Source organism: Gekko japonicus, unplaced genomic scaffold (assembly GCF_001447785.1).
Source record: "Gekko japonicus isolate JY-2015 unplaced genomic scaffold, Gekko_japonicus_V1.1 scaffold59, whole genome shotgun sequence".
NCBI lineage: Eukaryota > Metazoa > Chordata > Lepidosauria > Squamata > Gekkonidae > Gekko > Gekko japonicus.
The window spans coordinates 2,069,933-2,095,408 of NW_015169174.1; the positions used below are offsets into that span (position 1 = coordinate 2,069,933).

General features: G+C 44.9%; 1 protein-coding gene across 1 annotated transcript in view; it reads right to left on the reverse strand.

Moving 5' to 3' along the window:
* The window catches only part of LOC107114423 (solute carrier family 2, facilitated glucose transporter member 9-like), a 31,719-nt gene extending 6,670 nt beyond the window's left edge, over positions 1-25,049 (reverse strand). Inside the window, exons 1-8 of the mRNA XM_015415897.1 lie at positions 25,014-25,049; positions 16,931-17,029; positions 13,996-14,156; positions 12,051-12,175; positions 10,568-10,713; positions 9,114-9,246; positions 2,300-2,487; positions 1,621-1,731 (exon numbers count right to left, since the gene is read on the reverse strand). Of these exons, the coding sequence (XP_015271383.1) occupies positions 1,621-1,731; positions 2,300-2,487; positions 9,114-9,246; positions 10,568-10,713; positions 12,051-12,175; positions 13,996-14,156; positions 16,931-17,029; positions 25,014-25,049 (999 nt within the window). The remainder of the gene's footprint in view (positions 1-1,620; positions 1,732-2,299; positions 2,488-9,113; positions 9,247-10,567; positions 10,714-12,050; positions 12,176-13,995; positions 14,157-16,930; positions 17,030-25,013) is intronic.
* Positions 25,050-25,476: the final 427 nt, after the last annotated feature.

The window sequence follows — 25,476 nt, forward strand, 5'->3', positions numbered from 1 at the left end:
CTGCCTATCCCATGTGACCAGTAAGCCTGTAACTGAGCTCATCTGCATTTGACAGTGACTTCTGCACCCCTCAGAAGCCCTTGTTCTACCAGTCTGCTCCATGGGCTATTTATGGGCTATTAACAATTTATGGGCTATTAACAATAGAAGACTTCTTTTGAATCACATTCCAAGGCAAATCAGTGTTACAAATTTCTTCCTATAGCAGGATGTGAGCTTTTTACTCTTCTTCTTCTTACTCAGTAAATTATTTCTGTCCTTCAGGATTACTGACAAGTCACTCTCTGTAGATAGGAGATGCCATTGATTACCCTTGTTCCTCTCAATGACGATAATGTATATAATTAAGTGCCTAGGTGACTCCCAGGGGCAAAAATGTCTGATTGGCTGCACTATGATTAGACCCCCAAGTTTGTGAGAATATGTGAAGGCTGGTCCTGCAATACCAATATAGCCCCTGATTCCCCCATACAATTTCACCTAGCAGCTGCTCTTCACATTCATCCTTTCTTTAAACAGGGGGAGTCTAGGCTAGTTCAAAGGTGCCCCATCTAAGAAGGAAACATGTGGAACAGAGCTTCACTCTGCAGTTGATTGTGCTTACCACCTTCTCCATTTCTCCCTTCTGTCAGTGGAGAATAAAGGACAGCTAGAGAACCTTTCCAGGCAACTCTCTTTCCAGCCACCCTTTGTCTGATCTGGTGCTCTGGCCAAGAAAGCATTGCTGCCATCATTCACTGAGCAGGAGCCGACAAGGAGAATAAGGTGGAGCTGCAACGAATACTAGCCAAAAAGCAGCATCTGGTAAATAAGGAGGCCAAGTCAGTGAGATGTGCTAGCTTCTTCCTGGCTGAAGTACAGGACAAGATACGAAGAGAGCTGAGAATGAGTGCCTGAAAGTGCATTCTGCTAGGATCAGGCAGTGACAAAGGAACCCATTCGTATTTCAGAGTGAAAGGTCCAGCTTACTTCTCCCAGGAAAAGCTTATGTTGGAGATATGCCTCTCCTTCCGTTTCCTTCATGCTGCTGCCCTCTAAGGTTACTTTCCATACACTCCTACTTAACCATTCCTAATCCCCCCTCTGTCTGTCTCACCTTGAATGCAATACCTGCATGATTGCATTTCTTAACTTTTTCGATCCCCTTAACATGCTACCACAGCTTCACTTCCAAAACTCCCTGAGCACCTCTGGCTATCATCCAGGACTCTCTTCTATACCAGCCCACAGCTTTCTTCATTCCCCAGTCTGGCATTGACACTTTGCAGCCAGTGGAGGTCACTCTAGCCTACAAACTCAGAGCGATTTCACAGCTACCCTCTGATACCTCTGATACCCAGCCCAGCAATCTTTCCTTTAATATTGGCAGGCAGAGATGAACATTAAGCCTGAAAGGACAGAGGCAATAACAGAGCCCCACCCAGTTGTGGGACCTTTCTTCCTGCTGCATGTTTCCTAAGGGTGTGCCCTAAACACTGGCAAGGGCCTGGTGTTAAGGTAAAAGATTAATGTCACTGTAAAAAGGACATACAAGTTTATTTCACAGTGGCCAAAAAGTAGCACTAAAACCACATCACCATAAGGGCAAGCATCACCCAATCCAGGATGTTCCACACTTACACCTATCAAACCAGCAACAACTTCAATGGCTCCGGTGCCCACCGTGGTATAGGGAATCTCTGGATCAGGGATTCCAGCATTCTCAAAAATGATATTTGTGTAAAACCAGATCTGTTGAGGAAGAGACAAAAGTCATGAGCTCAAGCAGACCCAGTTTATATTCTGTTTTGGCAATTTTTCTTCTTCTTAGTTGAATGGAAATGGCAGGTCCATCCTGGGAATAATTATACTAGGCATCCAGGGAGGTAGGCATAACCTCCCACATACAATTCCCACCTAATCCTTAAACACAAACGAGAGAGAACTAATGAACATTTTTTTGGGGGGGGGACACCATAAACCAGATAGTGGGAATACTTTTCGGAATACTTATTTACAAGACATGGTTTTAGAGAATGACATCACTTTTCACACATCACATAAAAGAGAAAGAATAATTCAGTGGTGGGTAAATGTCCCCAGTTGTGATTCATGTCTTTGGTGGCTCAGTTTTATTCAGCTCCAGTTAGCTGAGATGCTGTAGAGAGGTATGTAATGGGGCTTCTGATACAAGTATGACAAAAGGGTTGCATTAAGACCATACTGAATGTAAAGATGTAGGAGGAAGAGGTGGGCAACAGGAAGACATGGTGGATGGATGGACAAGTGTCCTGAGATTTAAGTCCATGCTAGCTCTTACAGCATCAATTCCTGAAAGCTGCATGCCCATGTTGATCACTGCAACAGAGAGCACCTGCCATCGCACAGAACGGTCTGTCAGGAGATGCCACACGGACACAGTCTTCACAGAGGCAAGTGAGCGCTGCTCTTCCCGCATCTCTTCAATCACATCCTCCACATCGTATTTGCCAAGGAACCAGCGCAGGGCTGCGGAAGTAAGGTGAATGGCACAAGAATAATGGTCTAATGGCCAACTAGTAGTTCCAAATTTGCTTACCAATGCCAAAAATGTTTTCAAGTTGTAAGGAACACATACACCACACTCTTAATATCACATTAAAAATATTTTTTGTAGCTAATATGTATTTATATATAATTCTGTGACTGAGTACATGTACTCATGTACACTGACTGCTACATGTGCCAATTTTATCATGGAGCTAACCACTTCCAGTCCCAGGACCACCCTCAGGAGAATAGTGGGCCATGGAACGAGAGAAGTCAGTCATTTATGCACCAGAGGAAGGCAAAGGGAAGGTACAATCATCCTGTCAAGCTACTAGTACAAGTACAAATGCCTCTAGACACTGTACTTAATATGGGGACTTTTGTCTGATGAGCATACCTAAATAAAATACCAAGACTGCTCAGGCTGCCTCATAAGGATTACTATAAGCACATGAACATACTTACTGACAAAAAAAGAAGAACACAGCACACTTCAATACTTTTTAGTGTAGTGAAATTAACTCTGGAGTAATTTGAACAAAGACACAAAGATTTCAGGGGGATACAATAACATAGCACACAAAGGAACTTGAATAGTTAAAGGTCAAAAAGGTGCACAAAAGGCCAAACTGGTATTTCACTAGCTTATGGAAATAATTTGATACACTTGTTTATTTGTATATTTACAAGGGGTAACCCACAAGGACTTGCAGGAGGCATATCAGTTTCCCTTTCCCTATTATGTATTCTTTCCCTTCCCTGAAAGCCTCTATTAGTTTGCTTCCTCCTCTCCTTCCCACCCAGCAACCAACTTACTTTACCTGCCCCCCATCTTGTTTTCTCTCTCCCTGCCTTCCAGCAGCCTCTGACTAGGAAAATTATGGCCCAGTTGTGTGGTGCAGCTGCTGGGCTAGACCCACTTGCATGGTATGGAGCCTTCAAGGACTGGGGGGGGGCACCTCACTTTCCCCCCTCCCCTCGTTATTTCCCCTTTCCCTCCTGGCAACCCTCCTCCATATCCTCTCCCCTTTACTTGCCCCATTCTCTCTTCTCAGCCATTCACCAACCTAAGTATGGAGCCTTCAAGGACTGGGGGGGGGCACCTCACTTTCCCCCCTCCCCTCGTTATTTCCCCTTTCCCTCCTGGCAACCCTCCTCCATATCCTCTCCCCTTTACTTGCCCCATTCTCTCTTCTCAGCCATTCACCAACCTAACTTTTATTTGCTTCCCATCTTCAGCTGTATTTATTATTTATTAGAAATAAGGCCCATTGTGGAAATAAATACGAGCTCTAAAAAGAGGCTCTTGGAGAGTGCCAAGGCCTTGGGCACTTAGCGTCAATGTGCCGTGGCGACCTCAGCAGGGTATAATGACACAGAGTCCACCATTTTCTCCAGAGGAATTGATCTCTGCTACTTGAAGAGCAGTTGTCAATTTCAGTGATCTCCAGCCCTCACCTGGAGATTGGCAACAATTGTTACTCATGAGGAAATGGCTGGTTTGGAGAGTGGAGTCTATGGCATTGTACCTGTCTGAGGTCCCATCCCTCCTCAAACCTCACCCTCTCCAGGCTCCACACCCCAAATCTCCATGAATTTCCCAACGTGGAATTGGCAACCCTATCTCCTTCTCAGCCAAGCATCAACCTGCCATTATCTGCCCCTTTGATTTCAGCTTTCCATCTCTTCCCCCCTCCCTCCTGGAGATCAGTTGTAATTCTGAGCGATTTCCACCCCTGAGATTGGGAACAGTGGTTCCCCAGAAGGGAATGGCTGGTTGGGAGGGTGGAGTCTATGGCATTGTACCTTTCTGAGGTCCCATCCCTCCTCAAACTTCACCCTCTCCAGGTTCCATTCCTCAAATCTCCAGGAATTTCCCACCTGGAGTGGGCAACCCTATCTCCTTCCCAGCCAATCCTCAACCTACCTTTATTTCCCCCTCTCTCTTCAGCTTTCCATCCCCCCCCCCACACACCTGCAGCCTCTCCCGTGCTCTGAAGCCCTGGCTGCCAGAGTCCACCATTTTCCATGCTCTGAAGCCCTGACTGCCACAGAGTCCACCATTTTCTCCAGGGGAACGGATCTCTGCCATCTGGAGAGCAATTGTAATTCTGAGTGATCTCCAGCCCTCACCTGGAGATTGGCAACAGTGGTTCCCCAGGAGGAAAAGTATTATTTCTCTGCAATGGGGACCAAAGCAGCTTACATCATTCTCCTCTCCCCCTTTTGTCTTGCACAACAACCCTGTGAGGTAGTTTAGGCTGAAAGTCTGTGACCAGTCCAAAATCACCCACTCAGCCTCTACAGCAAGAACCTGGATCTAGCAGACCCTGCTCTGAAGCACTGACCACTACGCCTAGTGCAGCCAACCTCCAGGTGGAGCCTGAGGATCACCAGGTATCACAACTGAACTCCAGACAACAGATCCCCCCTGGAGAAAATAACTGTTCTAGAAGGTGGGCTATATGGCATTCTGTTCAGCTGAGGCCTCTCCCCTCCCCAAACCCTGGCTTCCATAGACTCTACCCGAAAATCTCCAGGAATCTCCCTACCTGGAGCTGGCAACCCTAGACTCAGTACTGGCCCCAATGAGTTCCTCACAAAGGCCTGCAAAGGGTTTCCTTCCTTTGTCTGAACCGAGCTTGGTTGCCTACTGTGGCGAAACGGGATCCAGTTTACTACTCAACTGTTTGCCTTCCACCCTCGTCCCATGCACATATCTCACTCCTTAAATTCACTGCCATGACTCACTGAATCGTCACTGCCTTTTTAGAGGGACAGTGAGATGCCACTGGCCAAATCTCCGTATTTGGAGACGGAATCCCCAGTCTTTGGGGGAAGATGCATTCCTGGTATCCCACATGAGTCTGGTCAGCATTGAGCAAAAAACAGATATATATATCAGGATTTCAACAAATAAAATAGAATTATCCCTGAAGAATTGCTGTTTACTTTGAGTGTGTAATGGTTATAACAAACACCACAAAGATGCTGGCCTCTGCTTTGCTTTGTATATACACCAATAACGATATTATCCTATTCTTTATTACCTAAATATCACTAAAGCTGATACTCCATCCTTGTTCTAGTGGAAATTAATTTTAGCAGAACAGGAAGATGAAGTGTTCCTCATTCAGGATTTTTTAATCAGATAATTTTTTTAGAATTGTTTACTTGAAATAGTTATTACCTTGGGATTTTGAACCACTGTCTAGCATTGTGCTTCAGTATATATGCTTTCAAAACAGAATTTAGGCACCTGGGCTGGAAACGTAAGAAACTTTGTAGGCATGCTCAGTGGTTTTAGCAATCACAGTATTATTCCTTGTTTAAATTCAGCCAGTTGCCAGTCTTCCACACTTGTTCAGCATGGAAAACTACATTTCATTTTTAAAAAATCAGAAGCCAGAAACTAGGTGTGGAGGAGGGGCTCTTGGATGACAAAAGTTGAAGGATTGGTAAACAAAGATGGGGAATTGGTAGAGAAACTGGATGTATCCTTGTGTTTTCAGTAGGAGAAAAGGATCTCTGCAAACTGGTTTAAGTGGACAATAACATGGCAAATGAGGTTCACCATAAGTAATTGGAAAGTGATGTACACTAGAGTAAAAAAATCATAACTTGGTAATGTACATCTCCCTTATACATAAAAGCCGAATGGTGGTGGCACTTCTCTAGAATATTCCACACGCTCCAAAATCAGTTCGCTCTCTGATCTGTCATTCAGAGGGTCTCCCTATCCACTGGCTGCTTTGGCTGAGTCCTGCCTCCAACATTCTAAACATTTTGCTGTTCCTCTCCCCCCCATAGCCAATCAGAACACAGAGGTTATTTGCATATGCAGCCTCATTGGCCTTTGCCTCGGAACACAGAGGTCGTTTGCATATGCGACTTGATTGGCTTTTGCCTCTAACATTCTAAACAGTTTGCTGTTCTGAGGTAAAATGTGTCCAATCTCCAGGTGAGGGCTGGAGATAACTCAGAATTACAACTGCTTTCCAGATGGCAGAGATCAGTTCCCCTGGAGAAAATGGAGGGCTCTGTATCCTTATATGCTGCTGAGGTGGCCCCCGTATGACAGCCAATGTGACGTAGCAGTCAGGACTTCAGAGCAAGGGAGAGGCTGCAGGTGTGTGTGGGGTGGAAAGCTGAAGAGTGAGTGGGAAATAAAGGTAGGTTGATGATTGGCTGTGAAGGAGATAGGGTTGCCACATCCAGGTGGGAAATTCCTGGAGATGTGAGGGATGGAGCCTGGAAAGGGTGAGGTTTCAGGAGGTGTGGGACCTCGGACAGGTACAAAGCCATAGACTCCACCCTCTAAACCAACCATTCCCTTCTAGGGAACCATCGTTGCCAATCTCCAGGTGAGGGCTGGAGATCACTCAAAATTACAACTGTTCTTTAGGTAGCAGAGATCAGTTCCTCTGGCGAAAATGGTGGCCTCAGTGTCATTATACCCTGCTGAGGTCGCCACAGCAAATTGACACTGAGTGTCCAAGGCCGGGGCACCTGCCCAGAGCCTCTTTCTAGAGATCGTTGTATTTATTTCCACAACGGGCCTTTTTCCTAGTTATATATAAGAGAAATTTACTTCATTCATATTCCACCTGTCTCCACAGTGGGGACCAAAGCATCTTACATTATTCTCCTCTCTTCCTTTTTATCCTCACGACAATCTTCTGAGGTATGTTAAGCTGAAAATATATGAGTGGCCCAAAAATTACCCAGTGAGCTTGCACAGCAAGATGGGAATTTGAATCTGGGTCTCCCAAACTTCACTCTGAAGCTATAACCGCTACACCAAACTGGCTTTCATAAGGTGGCTGCTGTTAAACAGTAGCAGCAGCCAGGCGTAGTTGAGTCATGACAATCAGGTGATATCATGTCATCCAGCGGTTGATGCCAGGCCCAGGGTGTCAACCTCCACATGGAGCCTGGAGATCTCCTGGAAGACCCTGACACTGTGGGCAGGGTGACAAGAAGGTTGGTTGGACTCCCCCTCCAGCTAGGGTTGCCAGCTTCCAGATGGTGGATGAAGATCTCCTGGAATTACAACTCGTTTCCAGATGACAGAGATCTGTCCCCAGGAGAAAATGACTGCTTTGGAGGGTGGACTATATGGCATTATATTCTGCTGAGCTCCTTCCCCTCCCCAAAATCTCCTCTCCCCAGACTCCACCCCAAAATCTCCAGGAATTTCCCAACCTGGAGCTGGCAATGCTAGTCAGGCCTGGCCCCAATAAGTCCTCTCTCAAAGGCCAAATAGCCCTGGAAAGGACCCTGCCCTCTCCCCCTGCCTTTTTACTCACAGCCTGGAAAACTGTGGTTGCCTAGCAAAAACCACTGAGGGCTTCTGTTACTTAAAATTACAGGCATTCCTTTTATCATTTGGGGTTTTTTTTTAATGCCCCCCCCATGTTCTGGGTTTTGTGTTGTTTTTTTTAGATTTCACATTTTTCTGCGAACCTGAAGCCCTTTTCAAGTTGTAGGAAGATCTGCTTTGCCTCTTCACAGCTCCAGTCACCGAATTTAAGTATCCGCAGATCTGGCAGACTTTGCTATTAGTATATAGATACACTGCTCTTCTCCCTAATGGGGAACCAAAGCAACTAACCAACAGCATTCTCCTCTCCTGCACTTTATCTGCATATCAACCACTCTGTGAAGTAGGTTAGGCTGAGTGAGAATGACTGGCCCAAGGTCACCCAGTGAGCTTCTAAGGCAGAGTGGGGTTTAAACCTGGGTCTCTCGGATCCCAGTTTAACACTCTGACCACTCCGGGATGCTGGGTCGTTCCACTGTGTATCTCTGGGCTGCAAAGGGAGAAGGGGAGAGAGATGGCCATGCCCTTAAGTGTTTCCCACCTTATTACTTGCAGTTGCAATTTGCTAACAAATCTTTGACACAGATGACTTGGGCACCATCAGATCCTCTTTAGAAAAAGACAGAGGCTTAATGCCAGGAACTGGCAGCCCCCCTGATAAGCGGGAGGACTGTAATCCTGAGAACATACAGAAATACACCTCTCCATTTAAATAACTACCAAAGAATAAAAGAACTGTACTGAAGGGTGATATGAGTGGCTCTAAGTCTGCTGGCTCTAAGTCTGCCTCTCCCCCAGGCTGCTGCTGCTGCTCTCCTTATGCTGCCTTTAAGGATGTCTCTGGTGCTGTATCCCAAACTAAGATGCTTAAGTGAAACAAGCTAGACTTGATGGTTCATACCCACTGGACTTGGGGGGTTGCCCACTTAACCTGGGCCTTTAGTCTTGGAAATATGACATGAGTAGGAGAAGGTGAGGCCCCCCTTCTCCCGGGCGCTAGGCATGGCTAGTATAGCTGTGTCCCAGTCAGTGCTCCCTCTAAACTGTAGGGTCTTGTGTGCAAAAATTCTACTTTGTGAGCTACTGGCATTAAAGTTGTGAGCGAGCGATATGGCTAGTGCATACATTAGCTTGCTCCGGAGCCATCCTTCCTGAGCTAAGACAAAAATGTGCGAGCTGGAGGCTAAAAAACTGTGAGGTAGCTCACACTAACTCAGCTTAGAGGGAAACACTGGTCCCACTACAAAACCCCTGTTGGGGGTAGGTAGCAGGATGTACTCACCTTCAGTAGTTCCACGGAGATTGTCCTTCTCAATAAGCAGGTAGCGGGGGCTTTCTGGGAACCAATGCAGCAGCAAGAGCTGCAGGAAGGCAGGAACAACCACCACTGAGAGGAAGAGAGGCCAGTAAGGGTCCTAAGAAGGGGGAAAAAGAGTTTCCCAAGAGGTAGGAGGAATGCTAGCAAGGAACACATGCAAAGCAGGAGTTGAAACACACATTTCTTTCACCCTGGACTCCAGGAAATGTAGAGGGCCAACATTCTAAATGCAAAGAAGGGAATGATCTAAAGTATGATTGTGAGGGCTGCATATACAGAGTGAAGTAAGTGTCTGGAACAGAACCAAGCCCAAACATAGTTTCTCCAAGCCTGGTATGAAATTGTGCCAGAGCTCCAGAGCTCCCTCACCCCCCAGCAGAGCCCATGCAACAACAATCATCATCATCATCATCTTCTTCTTCAGATTGATGAATCACAGGGCTCTGGGTGATGTACATAGTATTAAAAACAGTAATCAAATAAAACAATCGAACCTATAAATTACATTAAATAACAGATGGTGAATAGTGAAACCTAGAGTTAATTATTCCCCTATTATAGACTGCCAGCCATTTTGTGGGCGGGGGGAAGAGGTCGAAATGAGCATGGAAAACTGAGAAGGGTGCCAGCCAAGGTGAAAACCATTGCTGTCCTCAACCAAAAGTCTGGCCAAAAAGGCCCTGGCCCTGCCCAAGGACAGCTGGATATCCTTAGGGCCGGGGAATCACCAGTGTGCTTATTTATTTATTTATTTAGATTTATATCCTGCCCTCCCTGCAAAGCAGGCTCAGGGCGGCTTCCATCAGATAATAACCAGTATACAATGTATATATGCATGTGTGTGTATATACATATATGTATGTATGTATACAATGTATGTATGTATGTATATACACACATACACAGAGTAAAAACAGTTAAATCTCAAAAAAATGCCCTTCTGGGGACATAACAGAGGAGATGGTCCCATAGATATAACTAATCCTCAAATATTTTGTTTACAAAATGACGTAAACAGAACATAGCATAGTACTGGGCTTGCAACCTAGGCTACCCTGAGACCCCTGGGCCACAGTACATTGTGTCTGTGCTTGGGCCTTGACCTGTACAGATAGAAACACTGCAATCCATCCAGCATTGCCAATCTCCAGCATATTCCTTGATGGCAATGGTTCCTTTCTCTATGACACAGACATTTTATTCATTTGTATCCCACATCTTTTATTCCACTGAAGTAATGGCAGAGACTATTTCCCCCCTATAGCTGATGGTACATACTGTGAGTCTAAAGGATGGCAAATGCTGTCCCTCTCACCCTTTCCTTGGTTTAGTTTCTGACAGCAACTAAGCTGGGACTGCTGACGTGGCACTGGTATGGATGTGTCCAAGCCATTTGGTGGGGGGTAGTAGGCACTTACCTCCCCAAGCAGCTCTGGAAGGCCCAGGACTTGAGCTGAGAAGACCCCTAAGCAGATGAAGATGCTTGGTACAAGGCCCAGGAAGCCACGCAGATTCTTAGGGGCAATTTCTCCCAGGTACATGGGCACAACACTGAGACAGATCCCTGAGGGGAAGGAGAAGAGAAAAGGAGACAAGAGGACCAATGGCAACTAAGCAGACATGATGCAAAGGAGGAGGAAAGGTTCTACAAGGTCAAGATGACACAGATCCAGCAGCCTCAGAGATTCAGCTAAACATGAGCTAATTATGTTAGGCATAACTAAACACATTAATTCTAAAGGAGCCACCAGATTTGTCTGCTCCAGCGCAAGGGCTGTATGAAGTGACATTTCACCAGGAACACCCTAATTCAGAAAATGTATTAAATGGAAAAGAATCTACATTCACTAAATGATGAACATTTTGTAGCCCAGAGCTCGACACCCAGATTAAAAACCAGAACCTTCTGAAAATCAAGTTCAACATAGAGCTTCATCAGCAAAAAAAGCAGCAATGGCTTCAAAAGGAAGATTTCAATAGGTGCACATTACTTGACCACTTGAGGTGAACAAAGGTTCTATACAAAGTGTGGGGCAGGAAGGGAAACGGACTGAAAGGAGGTCGCTATGTCATAAAAGCCTGCCAAGCCCAGGAAACTTGCCACATTCACTTCACCTCACATTCAACCCTTATCCTCCTAGCATTAATCTTCATGCTCTCATTTCACTTCATTATCCCTGAACTGTGGGCCTGGATTGGTTCCCTTAATAAAAGCTGTATTTGAACATCCACCTCATCAGCCTGGTGCAGTGTAAAAGGGGGAAAATGCCTGTGATAGGATAATGAAGAAGCCAGAGACAAAACCCACAAGACATGTGAAGGGGTGGAAATGCACAGATTTACTGTAAGGGAAAGTGCCTGAATAAATGAAACCAGGCTGGGGTTTTGGACAATGGCCTGGAAGTTTCCCAAACAATCATGCAACAGTGTGTATGCTTGACTTTTGCACAAACCCTTTCCCTGCACATAGACAGGACAGTGATGTGGTAAAATGTGATCTTGGCATCATCACCCCTTTGTTTGATCATCTGTAGCCAACGGCAAAAATCATCAAGAGATGAGAAGGCAAATTTGAATCTGGATTGTGCCACTTCATCATGTGGGGGTTTGCATGATGGGGGGAAATCCTATACACAGAAAACAAGCATGTTACAAAGAGGCTTAGAACAGAACATGGACTTGCTAGATTCTTATGTGAAATGTTGGCGGTTTTTTTAATGTGAAACAAACTTGAATCATGTGAACCCCCTACTCGCAGTCCAGAAACAGACTTACCACCTCAACTACTGGGTGTGAGAAACAGGCCTGAAAGTTGGGGAAACTGGATGTCTCATGTGCTGCACCTCTTTGCTCCTCCCTACTCCCCCCCCCCAAGTATGGTGAGAAAGTAGCATTGCCTACCAGAGTGGATCCCAGTAATGAAACGCCCAATGATGACCATTTCAGGTGATTCCATGTATCGACTGAACCCCATTAGCACACCAGCCAGGAAGACAAGGAAGCTGCTACGTATCAAGGTCCCATTCCTGTTAGAGAGGCCATTGAATAAGATATTTTGATATTAGAAAGTATCAAGTCATAAGAACATAAGAAGAGCCCTGCTGGATCAGACCACTGGTCCATCTAGACCAGCATCCTGTCTTACACAAGTTCCTCTGGAGGGCCAACAACAGGGCATAGAGACTGAGGCCTTCCCCTGATGTTGCCTCCTGGATCCGGGATTCAGAGGATTAGTACCTTCAGTCACCATGGCTAGTAACCACTGATAGACTTACCCTTCATGAATCTATCTAATCCCCTTTTAAAGCTGTTTATTCCTGTGGCCATCACTACATCCTCTCGCAGAAAATTCTACGTTTTAATCACTCCTACCATGCAGTTTTCTCCTCTTTAGTTCCCCTAGTGCTGCTGTTCCAAGCCCCAGTTTTTCCACTGTAGCATAAAACCCAGTAGCCCCTAACACCCCTAACACTGTTGCATCACCCTCTTTCCTCCTTGACATCCAAATGGAGCAAAGATACCCCTTCCTCTTCTCAGTTCATCTGAGAACTGCTTTAACATGCAGGCAAGAATGGACTAGCCGAACAGAATATATGTCACTTTGTGTTCTCCCAGTGGGCCGGGTAGTTGTGATATCCAGAGGTAGGGATATTTACTAGAAGTTCGAACACATGAAAATTGCTTTTGCACAGATAAAACGTGGCAATAGTGCAAACTCAAATCCATGACACAAACTGATAGCCAGGATAAAGAGCGAGTGGGTTTTGAGTACTGTAATTTTATGTTGATCTCAGACTTTTACAAATATAGCCTGGCAGAGTGAAGGAGAGGGAGGATGCCACTATTACTGTAAGCTGATGCAAAGAGGATTTAGGCCATAATTGACAAACCACTTTATTTATTATTTATTTTATTATTTATTATATTCAATTTATATCCTGCCCTCCCCACAAGCGGGCTCAGGGCAGGTTACAGGTCACATAAGATGTGACAATAAGACAGTAAAATGTCATAAATATTACAAAATTAGAAATTTAAAAGTTAAAAGGATGATAATAAAACCAGCATAAGACATTGCTTTGGTAGCAGCAACACTATTATGTACTACTGAGCAGTGCCAGTGACATTGGCCACTGGACACAAGGCCAGGGCTGCCAGTAGGGGAGGCCAAAAATGGGAAAATGTGGACGCCTGCCGCCTCAACTAAAAGCCTGGCAGAACAGCTCCATCTTACAGGCCCGGCGGAATTGCAATAGATCCCGCAGGGCCCTGATCTCAACTGGTAGCTTGTTCCACCAGGCTGGGGCCAGGGCTGAAAAGGCCCTGGCCCTAGCTGAGGCTAGTCAGATGTCCTTTGGGCCAGGGACAACCAGAAGGTGTTGATCCATTGAGTGCAAGGCTCTTTAGGGCACATATGGGGAGATCAAACCCGGTTCTCCCAGATTAGAGTCCGCGCATTTAACCACTACACCAAACTGGCTCTACACTACAACTAGAGAACTTGTTGCCTGACCAGCTGAAGATGACTGTGCAACTGTGGTCACCTGGACTTCGATAGAAAGGGAGGAGTCCAGGATAACGCTTGGACTCTTCACCCTCGGCGCCGGGTGAAATGAGAACCATTCTGTGATTTTTAACTCTTCTCCTTCCAAATTCTTGTCTGCCTTGATCACATCTTGCCACTCAGTTTTCTCAGTTTCTTCTTCCTCAGGACCCGCATTTTGAACCCTAACATGTTGGTGACACCATAAGAATTCTCACTTTCTCCCAAATTAGTTGAAGAATCTGCTTACCCTTCTCTGTACCTATGCTTGCAGAATCACTGCTTTGTTGGTACTGTTCTTACCTGCCATATCGAGTGACCAGCATTCCAACAGGAAAGGACCCCACTAGGCCTCCCAGGGCAAAGACTGAGACAGTCAGGGAGTACATGAGGGTGAGTGCGCCCTGGGTCAGGCCCTGTCCATATCGCTTGGACCATGTGGCATTATAGAAGGCTTTGATGTGCTGTAAGGAAGAAGATGGAACATGGAAAGGGGGTGAATGTCAGAAATGTGGGTGTTCTACCCGCACATTCACCACAAAGCAGTTGGAGTATTGTGAAGATAGGAGTGGAGGGTGACATCCAGAATGAGTAGACAAAGTTGAGAGTTCAACACTTCCTAACTATTGTAGAGTTTCTGGAAAGTGATGGAGGACTCTCTGGAGCACTTGTGTGCACTAGGGCACATGCATGCTTTCCATTTCAATTCAGCGCTGTCTCTGATATCCCAGGACAACATTAGGGGTGACTGTGCCTCTTGTATCACATTTGGGGCCAATCTAGAGCACAGGCCAGCAGAGCTCCAATGGTGCCACAGTAGATTTGACAGCCCACCAGCTGGCAACCCTCAGGAACAATGAGTGGGCAGAGACTTTGAAAAATGTGTCACACAACACACTGACATCACTTCCAGTTTTGGACCTGGAAGAGACATGAGAATAATGCTCTAGGAATTTCCCAGATTTCTATGGTTTTTGCCATGGATATCTGGGGAAATCTAGTGTGTCACACAATGCCATAATGTCCCTTCCAGGTTCTGAACTGGAAGTGATGTCATGGTATCACATGATGCTAGTCCCCTTGCACATTTTGCTCCTGCTGCTCCATCAAGTGGCAACGGGAACATGGACCATGAGGGCAGGAGGGTCCCCACTATAGTGGGCAACCTGACAATCCTAGGCCTGAAATTTAGTCAGTGGTTAATTATTTGGCATTTGAGTTTCACAACTTGTTTTTATGACCATCCCTATCAGACCAAAATGTGAAAGCTGAAAACTTCAGCAAATAAGAGATGTGCTTTGGTTTAGGATAGAATTTCTTGTTAGCTGATACCAGGGGTCATTTCCTGCAGGAGCGCACAGGAGCAGAGCTCCGGCAGTAAAGAGCCCAAGGGGTGGGCACATGCAATAAGCCCCACCCCCTGCTCACAGCAGCCCTCAGTCAGAGTAAGAAACAGCCAGGTAAGCTGCAGAGCTCCCCCCAGCCCCCCATTCCAAAACAGTCCAGTGGCACCTTTAAGACCAAGTCTTATTCAGGTACAAGCTCTCCCTCCTCTGCGAGGACAGATCTGCCTGTTCTCCCCCCTCCCCCAATAGCTAGCAATCCAAAACAGTCCAGTGGAGCCTGAGCGGTGGGTGTTGCCTTCTGCCACACTTCCAATGATGTCAGGGGTGTGGCATATGCAAATAAGTTATGCTAATGAGCTCCTGCACCTCTTTTTCCACAAAATGACCCCTGCCTGATACATATTTTATTGTATCAAATATGGGCCCACAGAAGATTGAAGTGGCCCAGTCCTCTCTGGTCAGGCTTGATGAAGTCCCTGAAAGGTGCAGGATTTGGTAACTTTGGGGGTGAATCTCAGAATACAGTGAAGTAATCATGGGAGTAATTGTATAACTTCTAGAGACCCAAAGCCCTTTCACCTGATCTTTCATTCCTGTGTGGGGAGGTCTCCAGCACAGTCAACTCAGGTTATGCTGCCGCATACCAGTTTTAAATCAACACTCCTCCTTATATCAAGAAGCTTTTTTAAAAAAGGTCTGTTTTAATGATAGAATACGATATTATCTATTTCACAGATGTATAGTTTAAAGTGAATGAATATATCCAAACAATGAGTGGCTCTTCTTCCATTCTCTCCTCCCCTTCACCCTGCCCTGAGGAAGAGTGCACTATTCTAACTGGAGGCAGGATGGAATGTCCATTCTGAGCTATTAAAATGCTCGCTATCGTCTCTTAGTTCTTTAAAACACCGACTGTCTGCGATCTCAGTTTCCACTCCGGAGGCAGCTTCCAACAATCACAAACAATTAAGATACTACAAAGACTATAGCACAGAAGACCAAAACGAAATCACAGCAGCTTAAAAAGAGTATAAAATTCAGTTCATTTAAAAGCAGCATTTGACTACAAAACAAAGCTACAATAAAATAAAGCAGTATTCCTGCAGGGGCACCAAGAACATAAGAAGAATGGTGTGGGCAGAGATCACCAAAAACACAGGGGGCATTAAAATATAAGCACCTGGCATCTAAAATGCAGTGCCAGGCTCTGTGAGGAGGGAGTTCCACAGTTGAGGTGCCACAATTGAAAAGGCCTGGTCTCTGGAGCGCACCAAAGTTGCCACCTTTGAGACAATGCTTTTAAGGCAGAAGGATGGAGGATTGAATAGGCAGACCTATTCATCTGCAAATCAGACCTGAACTTGATAATCCAGTGTAAGTAGAGCTGCTGACAGCATATGCCGGACCAAAGGCAGGCACTTCTTATTAGACCCTTAACAAAACGTTCTAAGAAATATGCATAGCGACTGGAAGAGCAGTCCCTCATCCCTTCTATGCCCCCCAACAAACTCCTACCCTGGCCTTTTTATCAAGGAAGAAAAAGAAACCAACAAAAAACTATAAAATGCTCTTATATACACTGTTCCCCATAAATGGTATCAGTTAAGGGCTCTTTTTGTAGCAGGTACTCATTTGCATTTTAAGTGACACACCCCTAATGTAGCCAATCCTCCAAGAGCTTACAGTAGCTCCTGTAAGAAGAGCTCTGTAAGCTCTTGGAGGATTGGCTACATTAGGGGTGTGTGGCCTAATATGCAAAGGAGTTCCTGCTACAAAAAGAGCCCTATAATATCGGAATACTTCATTAATTTGCCTAACTTGGAGTTTTCTACAGTAGCCTTCTTGATTTCATCAGGCTCCCCAAAATACCAAGAAAGAGACAAATATCTTACTGTGGCTGGAGAGTTTACCACAGCCAGGTTGTACCCATACAGCATGGAAGATCCAAAGGATGACAGGAGTGTAACAGCCATCAGAGGGAAGGTGAGGTGCTGGGAAGGATAGAAATGCGTATCAGATAAGAAAGGGATGGAAATGGACCATGGAAAACCCAAACATCTCATCTTACTCTCAAGAGTTGTCTTAGGTTGGTGAGACTACCAACATTGGTGGTGGGGGAAAAATGGCACTGAAATTCCAAGAGGCAAGAGTCAAGAACTTCAAGGATGTGTACAGAAACAGAAAATAGTTTATAGGCCACTCTTGACTATGTTTGCTCAGAGTTAAAAAGTGCTAAGGAATTTGAGCTCAATTAAAATTACTAAGAATCTACTCAGCTTCTTAGAGAACTTGTCAGGAAACATACACTTCTAACATGAAGAACCAGTCCAGGGGTGGCTTTAACAAGTACAAAGGAGAGCTAGCCAGCTTTCACTTATTTACTTAACTTATACTCTGCCTTTCTTACCAATAGGGAAGGAAAGTAGCCTACAATATTCTCCTTTCCTCCATTTTAACCTCACAAGAACTCTGTGAGCAGGGCTGCTGAGAGCCACCACAGGCCCCCGGACAAAGATTCCATTTGCTCCCCCCCCCTTATGACCCTGATCCAAACAAAATATCATAACAAAACAAGTCACTTCACTGTAGAGTTGCCAACTTCCAGATAGTACATGGAGATCTCCCACTATTACTATTGATCTCCAGATGACCAAAATCAGTTCCTGTGGAGAAAATGGCTGCTTTGGAGGACGAACTCTATGGAAATACATTTTGCTAAGGTCCCTCCTCTCCCTAAACACCACCATCTCCAGGCTCCACCTCCAAATCTCCAAGTATTTCCCAACCCAGAGCTGGCAACTCTATTTGGCGGGCTGTTATCATGCATCTATAATAATACAAGGATCCACATGTCCATCTGTCCATTTGTGGCACATAACTCAGAGAATAAAAATAGGAATCTCAAAACTGGCCATCAGCTTCAGGATGGTCATGGGGAGTTCCAAGGCCAAAAATGAAAGGAATTGGAATATCCTGGCCCTCCCCCATGCTATTTGCAATGGAAGCAAAGCTTGTGTAGTGGTTACAGTGTCAGACTGGGATCTGGGAAAGCCAGGTTTGAATCCCCACTCTGCCATGGAAGCTTTCTGGGTGACCTTGGGCCCATCACACACTCTCAGCCTATCCAACTTCACAGGGTTGTTGTGAGGGTAAAATGGAGGAGAGGAGAAAGGTGTAAGCTGCTTTGGGTCCCCACTGGGGAAAAAGGCAGGGTATAAATAAACAAACAAATAAATAAATGATAACTTCTGTTCATCATGTGTTACTGTATAGAAATATTGATTTCTAAAAGCCCCTGCCTTCCCCTGGAATGTCTTGCTGATAACCTGCTGTGCCTTGTTTCCTGTTGAAGCCATATGGCCTCACATTTGGCCGGAGAAACTTTATAGCCCTGCCATATAACCACACATTCTTCACACTTCCATGCTTGACGCTAGGCCAGCGTGCAAAAAGTCACGTAGCCGATGGGGAGACTGGGGTTTAGGGTCACCTGACTGCAGAGGGAGTCTCCAAACGTCCAGCCTATCCCCACTTGCACCCATGACAACCAACAAATTGGACACACCTATGTCCACTCGCAGTTGGCTGCCTGGCCACAGCTGATTGTGACTGGAATGGGCCTATAACTGGTCATTCCCAATGGGAGAGAGCTCTGCTCTCTTGGTTCTCTCTGCTGCTCTTGTGTTCTTGTTCCTGTTTGTGAGCTCTCTGCTCCCTGCTTGTTGGTTTATTGCACCTGGACATGTGGCCTCTGGGAGAACAAAGACCTGCTTGGTAACTGGAGCACATGGTATGCAAAAATGGGCTTTCCCTTCAAGATCCCCTGGAACCCTGGACTGTAGATGTTCCTGACATGGTAAATATGAAGCATTAATGTTCAGTTAATGCAAACTGCCTTAGGCTTGTTATTTTGAAATCTTTATGGTCTAATTGCAATGCTCTGTGTTGAATAAAAACTTATTCTTCTTTTTAAATGGTCTCTGATGTGTAACTGAGTTCCAAGGCTAAACTCCTGTGCCTTCTGCTCACCCTATGAGCTACCTTTGTAAGAATTAAGCATGCATCTCTAGATAGAGGTGCTAGTGTGCAAACCCCAGATGCAAGCTAAGAGTCCGAACCCTGCTCTTAGGCTGGAAGGGGACTCTAGTTAAAAGAGGTTCTGGTGGCTTATTGTTCTGAAATCCAGAGAGGGTAGCCTACCTCTGTGGGTTGTTGTTTAATGTATTGTAAAAGTATAGGATTCCCTCTCATTCCTGGACAGGCTTGAGGGGCAGAATCCTATACAGTTACCACTGAGGCAAATTAACATTTATCATATATGGTAAGAGGAGAGGAGGCGAAACGTCTTTTTACTACTTTGATAGATTATGGGGAAATATTAACTCTCCCGTTCTGTTCATAATATTAACAAAGGTTTTCTCCTATACTACTATTAAATACATCCTAAGTTGCCAACCAGGATGGGTGAGGAAGGGCTGAGACTGAAAAAAGGAGGGGGAAGGAGAGAAAAATTGGAAGTGGGGATAAAGAAAAGGCAGATCATGAAAGGAAGAGAGCAAAACAAAGGAGGAGAAAAGTGTGGAAAAGTTAGAAAAATGTAGGAAAAGACACTGAAGGTTTTGTTTGTTTGTTACCCCACACTAACAAGTAGGGTTGCCAGGTCCCTCCTGGCCCCTGGAGGGGGATGTGGGGGTTGGATTGCCAAATCTAGCTTAGGAAACTCCTGGAGATTTGGGGAAGGACCTCAGCGGGGTACAGCGCCATACAGTCCACCCTCCAAAGCATCCATTTTCTCCAGGGGAACAGAGCTTTGTAGTCTGGAGATGAGCTGTAATTCTGTGGTATCCCCAGGTCCCATCTGGAGGTTGGCATCCCTACACAAGGCTGCCCCTTTGTGAGATCTGGCTGTGCAGGAGCTGGGTGGAACTAAAGGAAAAAGGAAAGCATAGACCTTGTAAGGAGGCTGCATTGACTGTAGCTTGTCCTGGCTGGTCTTCTCTTGCTCCAGTACTGGCTTGGCCAGTGGATTTAGCAGAATCTGAGAAGCAAGGGTTTCCCTCAGCCTCTAGTAAACTGCAGAAAGGCCAAGCCCCAGAGTCAGATACAGCTCTTTACTGTGCTCTGTCTTCCCTGTGCCCCTAGTGGCTGCAGTCAGAACTGCATCAGAAAAAAATTAACCGTGTACATACAGTGTCACACTAGCTTCAGGTGCCCTCCAGATGATTTGGGCCTAAAATTTTGTCCCCTCCAGTCCCCCCTATCGGTGGCCCTGCCTTTGAGATAGGCTAGGGTGACTGTGTGTGACTGGCCCAAGGTTACCCAAGTCTTGCTTCCACAGCAGAATGGGGATTCAAACCCAGGTCTCCAAAATTCTTGTCACTGTAACCACTACACTCACACTGTCTTTTATTTACACTGATACCTATAGTAAGATAATAGTAAGGGAACCTAGGGCTAAGATGGGGGTGTTTGTAGGGTTGCCACCTAGTAGCTGGCAACCAGGAGGAGTCTGGGAGGGGATATGAGGGAGGCCACTGTTGGTAAATGGCATTATGAAACCTGGAAGTGACCTCAGTCTGCTGCTCTAGGAATCAACAGAACCTCCCTTGTTTCCCTAGAGCTCCGCCAGTGAGGCTGCCTTCTACAATGCAACTTTGGCCTAGAGAAACTGGAAGCTGGCCAGTTCTCAGAAATCATGGTAAATGATTTGCTTATTTAGGTACTGGTAGGTAAGAGTTCACTGGATATTGTAGCACAAACCGGTGGTGTTTGGAGATAGATGGGGATGCTAACACCCTTTTCCTGTTTTAAATAATCTTACCACCAAGCCCCCTAAAGAATAACATATCTATATATTTGGAAATAGACTGGGCAGGTGGCTGATCAGCAATCTAAATAGTAATAAAATAATCATAGGGAGCAGGTATTTTTATTTATTTTATTATATTTGTATCCCGCCCTCCTCGTAAGCAGGCTCAGGGCGTCTCACATTATCGGCAGCATGTGCCAAGTCAGCATAAAACATTTAAAAGCAAATTAAAACAAATTAAAGAGTCTAATGTAGACATAGGTCAGACCTCTTTAGGGTTGCCAGCTTCCAGGTGGGGCCTGGAGATCTCCTGCTTTTGCAACTGATCTCCAGTTGACAGAGATCAGCTTCCCTGGAGAAAACCGCTGCTTTGAAGGGTGGACTCTATGGCACTGCACCATGCTGAGGCCCCTCCTCTCCCCAAACCCTGCCCTCTCCTGGATCCACCCCCAAAGTCTCCAGGTATTTTCCAACCCAGACCTGGCAACCCTAGACCTCTTGAACAACCAAGGGCAAAACTAAGATGTACTCTTAAATGGATAGTGTATTTAGTAGAAACAGAGAGAACATGGCATTAGCCAAATATGAAAATAAATGCAGAAATATTATGCTTATAATTTAATCCATAATACTGGTTTATATGGTAAAAGGCTGAGGAACAGGTCAGTACTTAGATTAGTACTAATGGGTAGTAATCTGATTTAGGAATGTGTAATTATTCTTGTCAGGAATGCAAAAATAAATCTCTCAGCATCTCACTGTGGAATTCTAAAAAGCAGTCTGTTTTAAAGAAAATGCTATCCTCCATTTAAAAGAGAAACCTCAGTTCAAACGGAATCTTGTAATCAGGTGGTTTGGAAAATGATTTAAGCTATTTCAGTTACAATTTTGTTCCTGTGTGAAAAATGAGATGGAAAATTCTTAAACACAGTAGGCATAAAGAAGTTCAGAGCTGATCAGTATGATTGCGAGGAAGAAGCACAGTCACCTCACCCAAGGTTCTGTTTGCATTTGTTAGAAAGTGTTTGGATGGGCTTTGTTAAACAGGAATTGATATGGTCAGTCCAAAACACCTGTAAATAAAATAGAGGAGACTGGTATTCAGGAATGCTAACCTAAATTTTACATGCAGTACATTCAGGACAACCCTTTTTGTTCATTATAGCATGAAGCTCCCTTCATGTATAGCTATCTTTTTCAACTCTGGCTTAAGAAATTTCTGGATATTAGGGGGTGGAACTTGAGGAAAATGGGGTTTACAGAGGGTAGGGACCTCAGTGAAGTCCACCCTCCGAAGCAGCCATTGTCACCAGGGAAACTGATCTCTGGAATCTGGAGTTCAGTTGTGATTCCAGGATATCTCCAGGCCCCACCAGGAAGCTGGCAACCCTATGCATGGAGTATGACTAAATGCTTCTTGGTTTGGGAAGCCTTCAATCAAACTCCGGTGTTTTGGAATCTCAATCTGTGGAGAAAAAATAGCCCAGGAACTTTGACATCACAACAAGTTCTTAACCAGGAACCTTTCCAACACTTTCCATGCACAAGGGCAGCATGTATGCATGATATGCAAGCTTTTTTCATGCAAACAAAAGTTTGCCATGATGAATTTGAATGTGGCCATAGCAGCCAGAATAGATTTTTTACAGCAAAAGTGGAGACACCTTGACTAAGCGATGAAAATGAAAGTCCCTACAATAGCACAATGGAAGTCTAAGGTTTGGGAGAACATAATCTCAGATAAAATTTCATCTCAATTAGCTTTAATAGATAAACAAAATTTTTGTTACCGATTTTACTGAAAAATGGTTTGTATTTTTTGAATATATAAATGCGAATCAGTCCCAAAGTTTTAAGTTACCAAAAAAATACATAGATTTTGTGTTTTATTAATATGTTCTTTGTATAGATATAATTGTTTATTTACTGGTTCATTTACCAGTTGTATATAGTGTGTTAGTTTGATTTTATGTGTATGTGGTATGTTTTATGGTTCTATTTGTATTGTTATAAAATAAATAAAAAACTTTAAATTGAAAAAGAAAAGAAAAAAAGAAAAGAAAATGAAACCTGTTGCCCTGTCCTGGATAGCCCAGGCAAGTCCGATCTCAGCAGATCTCGAAAGCTAAGCGGGGCCGACCCTGGCAGCTACTTGGATGGGAGACCTCCAAGGAATACCCGCAGAGTCAGAAGAGCCACCTCTCTGAATATCTTCCAGTAGGGGTCAGTCACCAGAGCTCACCGTGACTTCCAGGTACACACACGCACACACGCACATATGAAAAATACAATCCCCCCCCAATGAAAAGAAAATGAAACCTGTTACATGTGAGGAAAGAGAAACTCTTTAAACACACACAGGGAGTTAATCGCCTCAAAACACCTGGAGAAAACTGCATTGGAAAAAAAAAGTACATTCTGATACAAGATACAGTCATTGAATGCAAATAGATGGAAGTCAGTTCCTCAGCATTCTCACACTGGATGCTCTTCATACAGCAAGGGGTTGAAGCGATATGTTTTAGCAGCAGAATAAATGGATGGGACTCCCTAGTTTAAATTACCCAGACAAGATTGGTCAGATGGTTGGCTAATCTTACTTGAAGAAGTAAGCAAGGAAATATGAGGAATAAAAGTCTGGAATCCTATACTGGCTCCGAATTTGAGGACCAGATGTCATTCTGATCGTAAACTCATTTGTGACTAGGTGATTTTCAGGTCTGAATGCACAGAAGAGGTGGCTTGCCCCTCTGGATCCCCTCCTTGTACATAGAGGATGGTATGATATGGATGACATTTAGAAGAAGAAGAAGAAGAAGAAGAAGAGATTGGATTTATACCCCGCCCTTCACTTGGAGTCTCAGAGCGGCTTACAAACTCCTTTCCCTTCCCCTCCCCACAACAGACACCCTGTGAGGTGGGTGGGGCTGAGAGAACTCTGACACAAACTGCTCTCTTTCAAGGACAGCTGTGCCAGAGCTTGTGACTGACCCAAGGTCACATCAGCAGGTGCGAGTGGAGGAGTGGGGAATCAAACCCGGTTCTCCCAGATTACAGTCCGCTCACTTAACCACTACACCAAACTGGCTCCAATTTAGTCATTGGAGAAAGGCTTTCACAAACATGTCAGCATCTAAGGGTGTATGAATGAGAAAATGAGCAAGGGACGGACCACATTTTCTTTATAGCCAGTGTAGAATTCTCCCCCTCATCCCACTCATCCCTGGACTGGCCTGGGGGGGGGGGGCAGAATCTATACAGTATGTTACAGGAGATAGGTAGGAAACTGAGGTTCCTGCCATTCCCCATTCCAAATATTTACCATCTTGTATATTTCCAAACACAGGTCACTTACATGAATATAGCACCTGTTAGGTATGTAGCTCCTGTGCAAAAATCATGCTACCCCTCCCCCCCAAGCCCAGGTTACTTTGTTGTACCTGATAACCATGGGTTATCAACATTCCAGGCTAAATGGATCCTGCACTTTTAAACTGGAACCTGTCTAGGTTTACTTCTGTGCTGTGCTGGATTATGAGACATTTGAAGACTCAGGGAAGATATACAAATTTAACCTTATATGGGGGAAGGAAGAAATTTGGGTTGCTCTTCTGAATGGATCCGCCCACCTAATAGTTGGCATAAAAGAAATTCTTACAAATATGTGCAAACTAAAAAAAAGCCACTGCCTAGTCAAAGCTTTAAAAAAATAAGAAAAATTACACAATCTCATGACAAACAAGAATTTTGTTGGGTGGCAAAGTTAGAAGAACCACGGTTGGTCACCTTTAAACTTCATTTCCATAACAGAACATCATGCAACAGGCTGAGTGAAATGGGGCTTGAAATGCAGCACAGTTGCAGCAATGTTTACTAAAAGATCTACCCAGCAGCATGGCTGATGTACTTCTGCAGCTGGATCAAAAATAGCCCCCCTTTGCCCTAGATACCTCTGTTGGACATCAAGCCCCAGACCCAAGAGAGCAGGAAAATGTCACTCCTCATAGCCCAAAGAACGGTAGCTGAGAATATAGCCCTTGCCAGCATCCTCAAGTCGTGTGCAATTAAAATCCTGACTAATCCTTTGAGGAATGCCAGGAACAGCGGCAGGCCAGACTGGAAGGAGGTAGCTCTGAGCCACTTTGAAGGCTCCAGAAATCACTTACCCCAGTCATCTTCCTGTGGCAGGGTTTGTCATCCATTTGGGAAACGTAACCCGTTGTCTCTTATGTCCAGACAGAATGATGCAAAAAGAAGTGAAGTAGCTTGGCTGTGGTATGCTTGCTCATTTCAGTGACCCATGAGTGGAACTGTCTCAGGAGGAAGAGAGAAGAAAACTTCTGGAAACAAAGTAAAATAATGCTTGATTTTATAAGGCCCTCTAGAGAGCGCCAAGCCAGGGAGAGGCCGTAATCTGCAGAACTTCATCAAGTGATGGACAAAGTTTTTAAAGAGCCACTGGCATTGGGACCAAGCCAGTAAAGGGAGGGTAAAGGAAGAAAGAGGCAGGGGGCGGGGAAGGCTCTCTTTAGCTAAGCCTTTAGAGGCAGCATGCAATCACATGACGGTTAATGTGATTCACTTCGGCCCTTTGAGAAAGAGATATATGAACAAGATCTGGAGACGCTA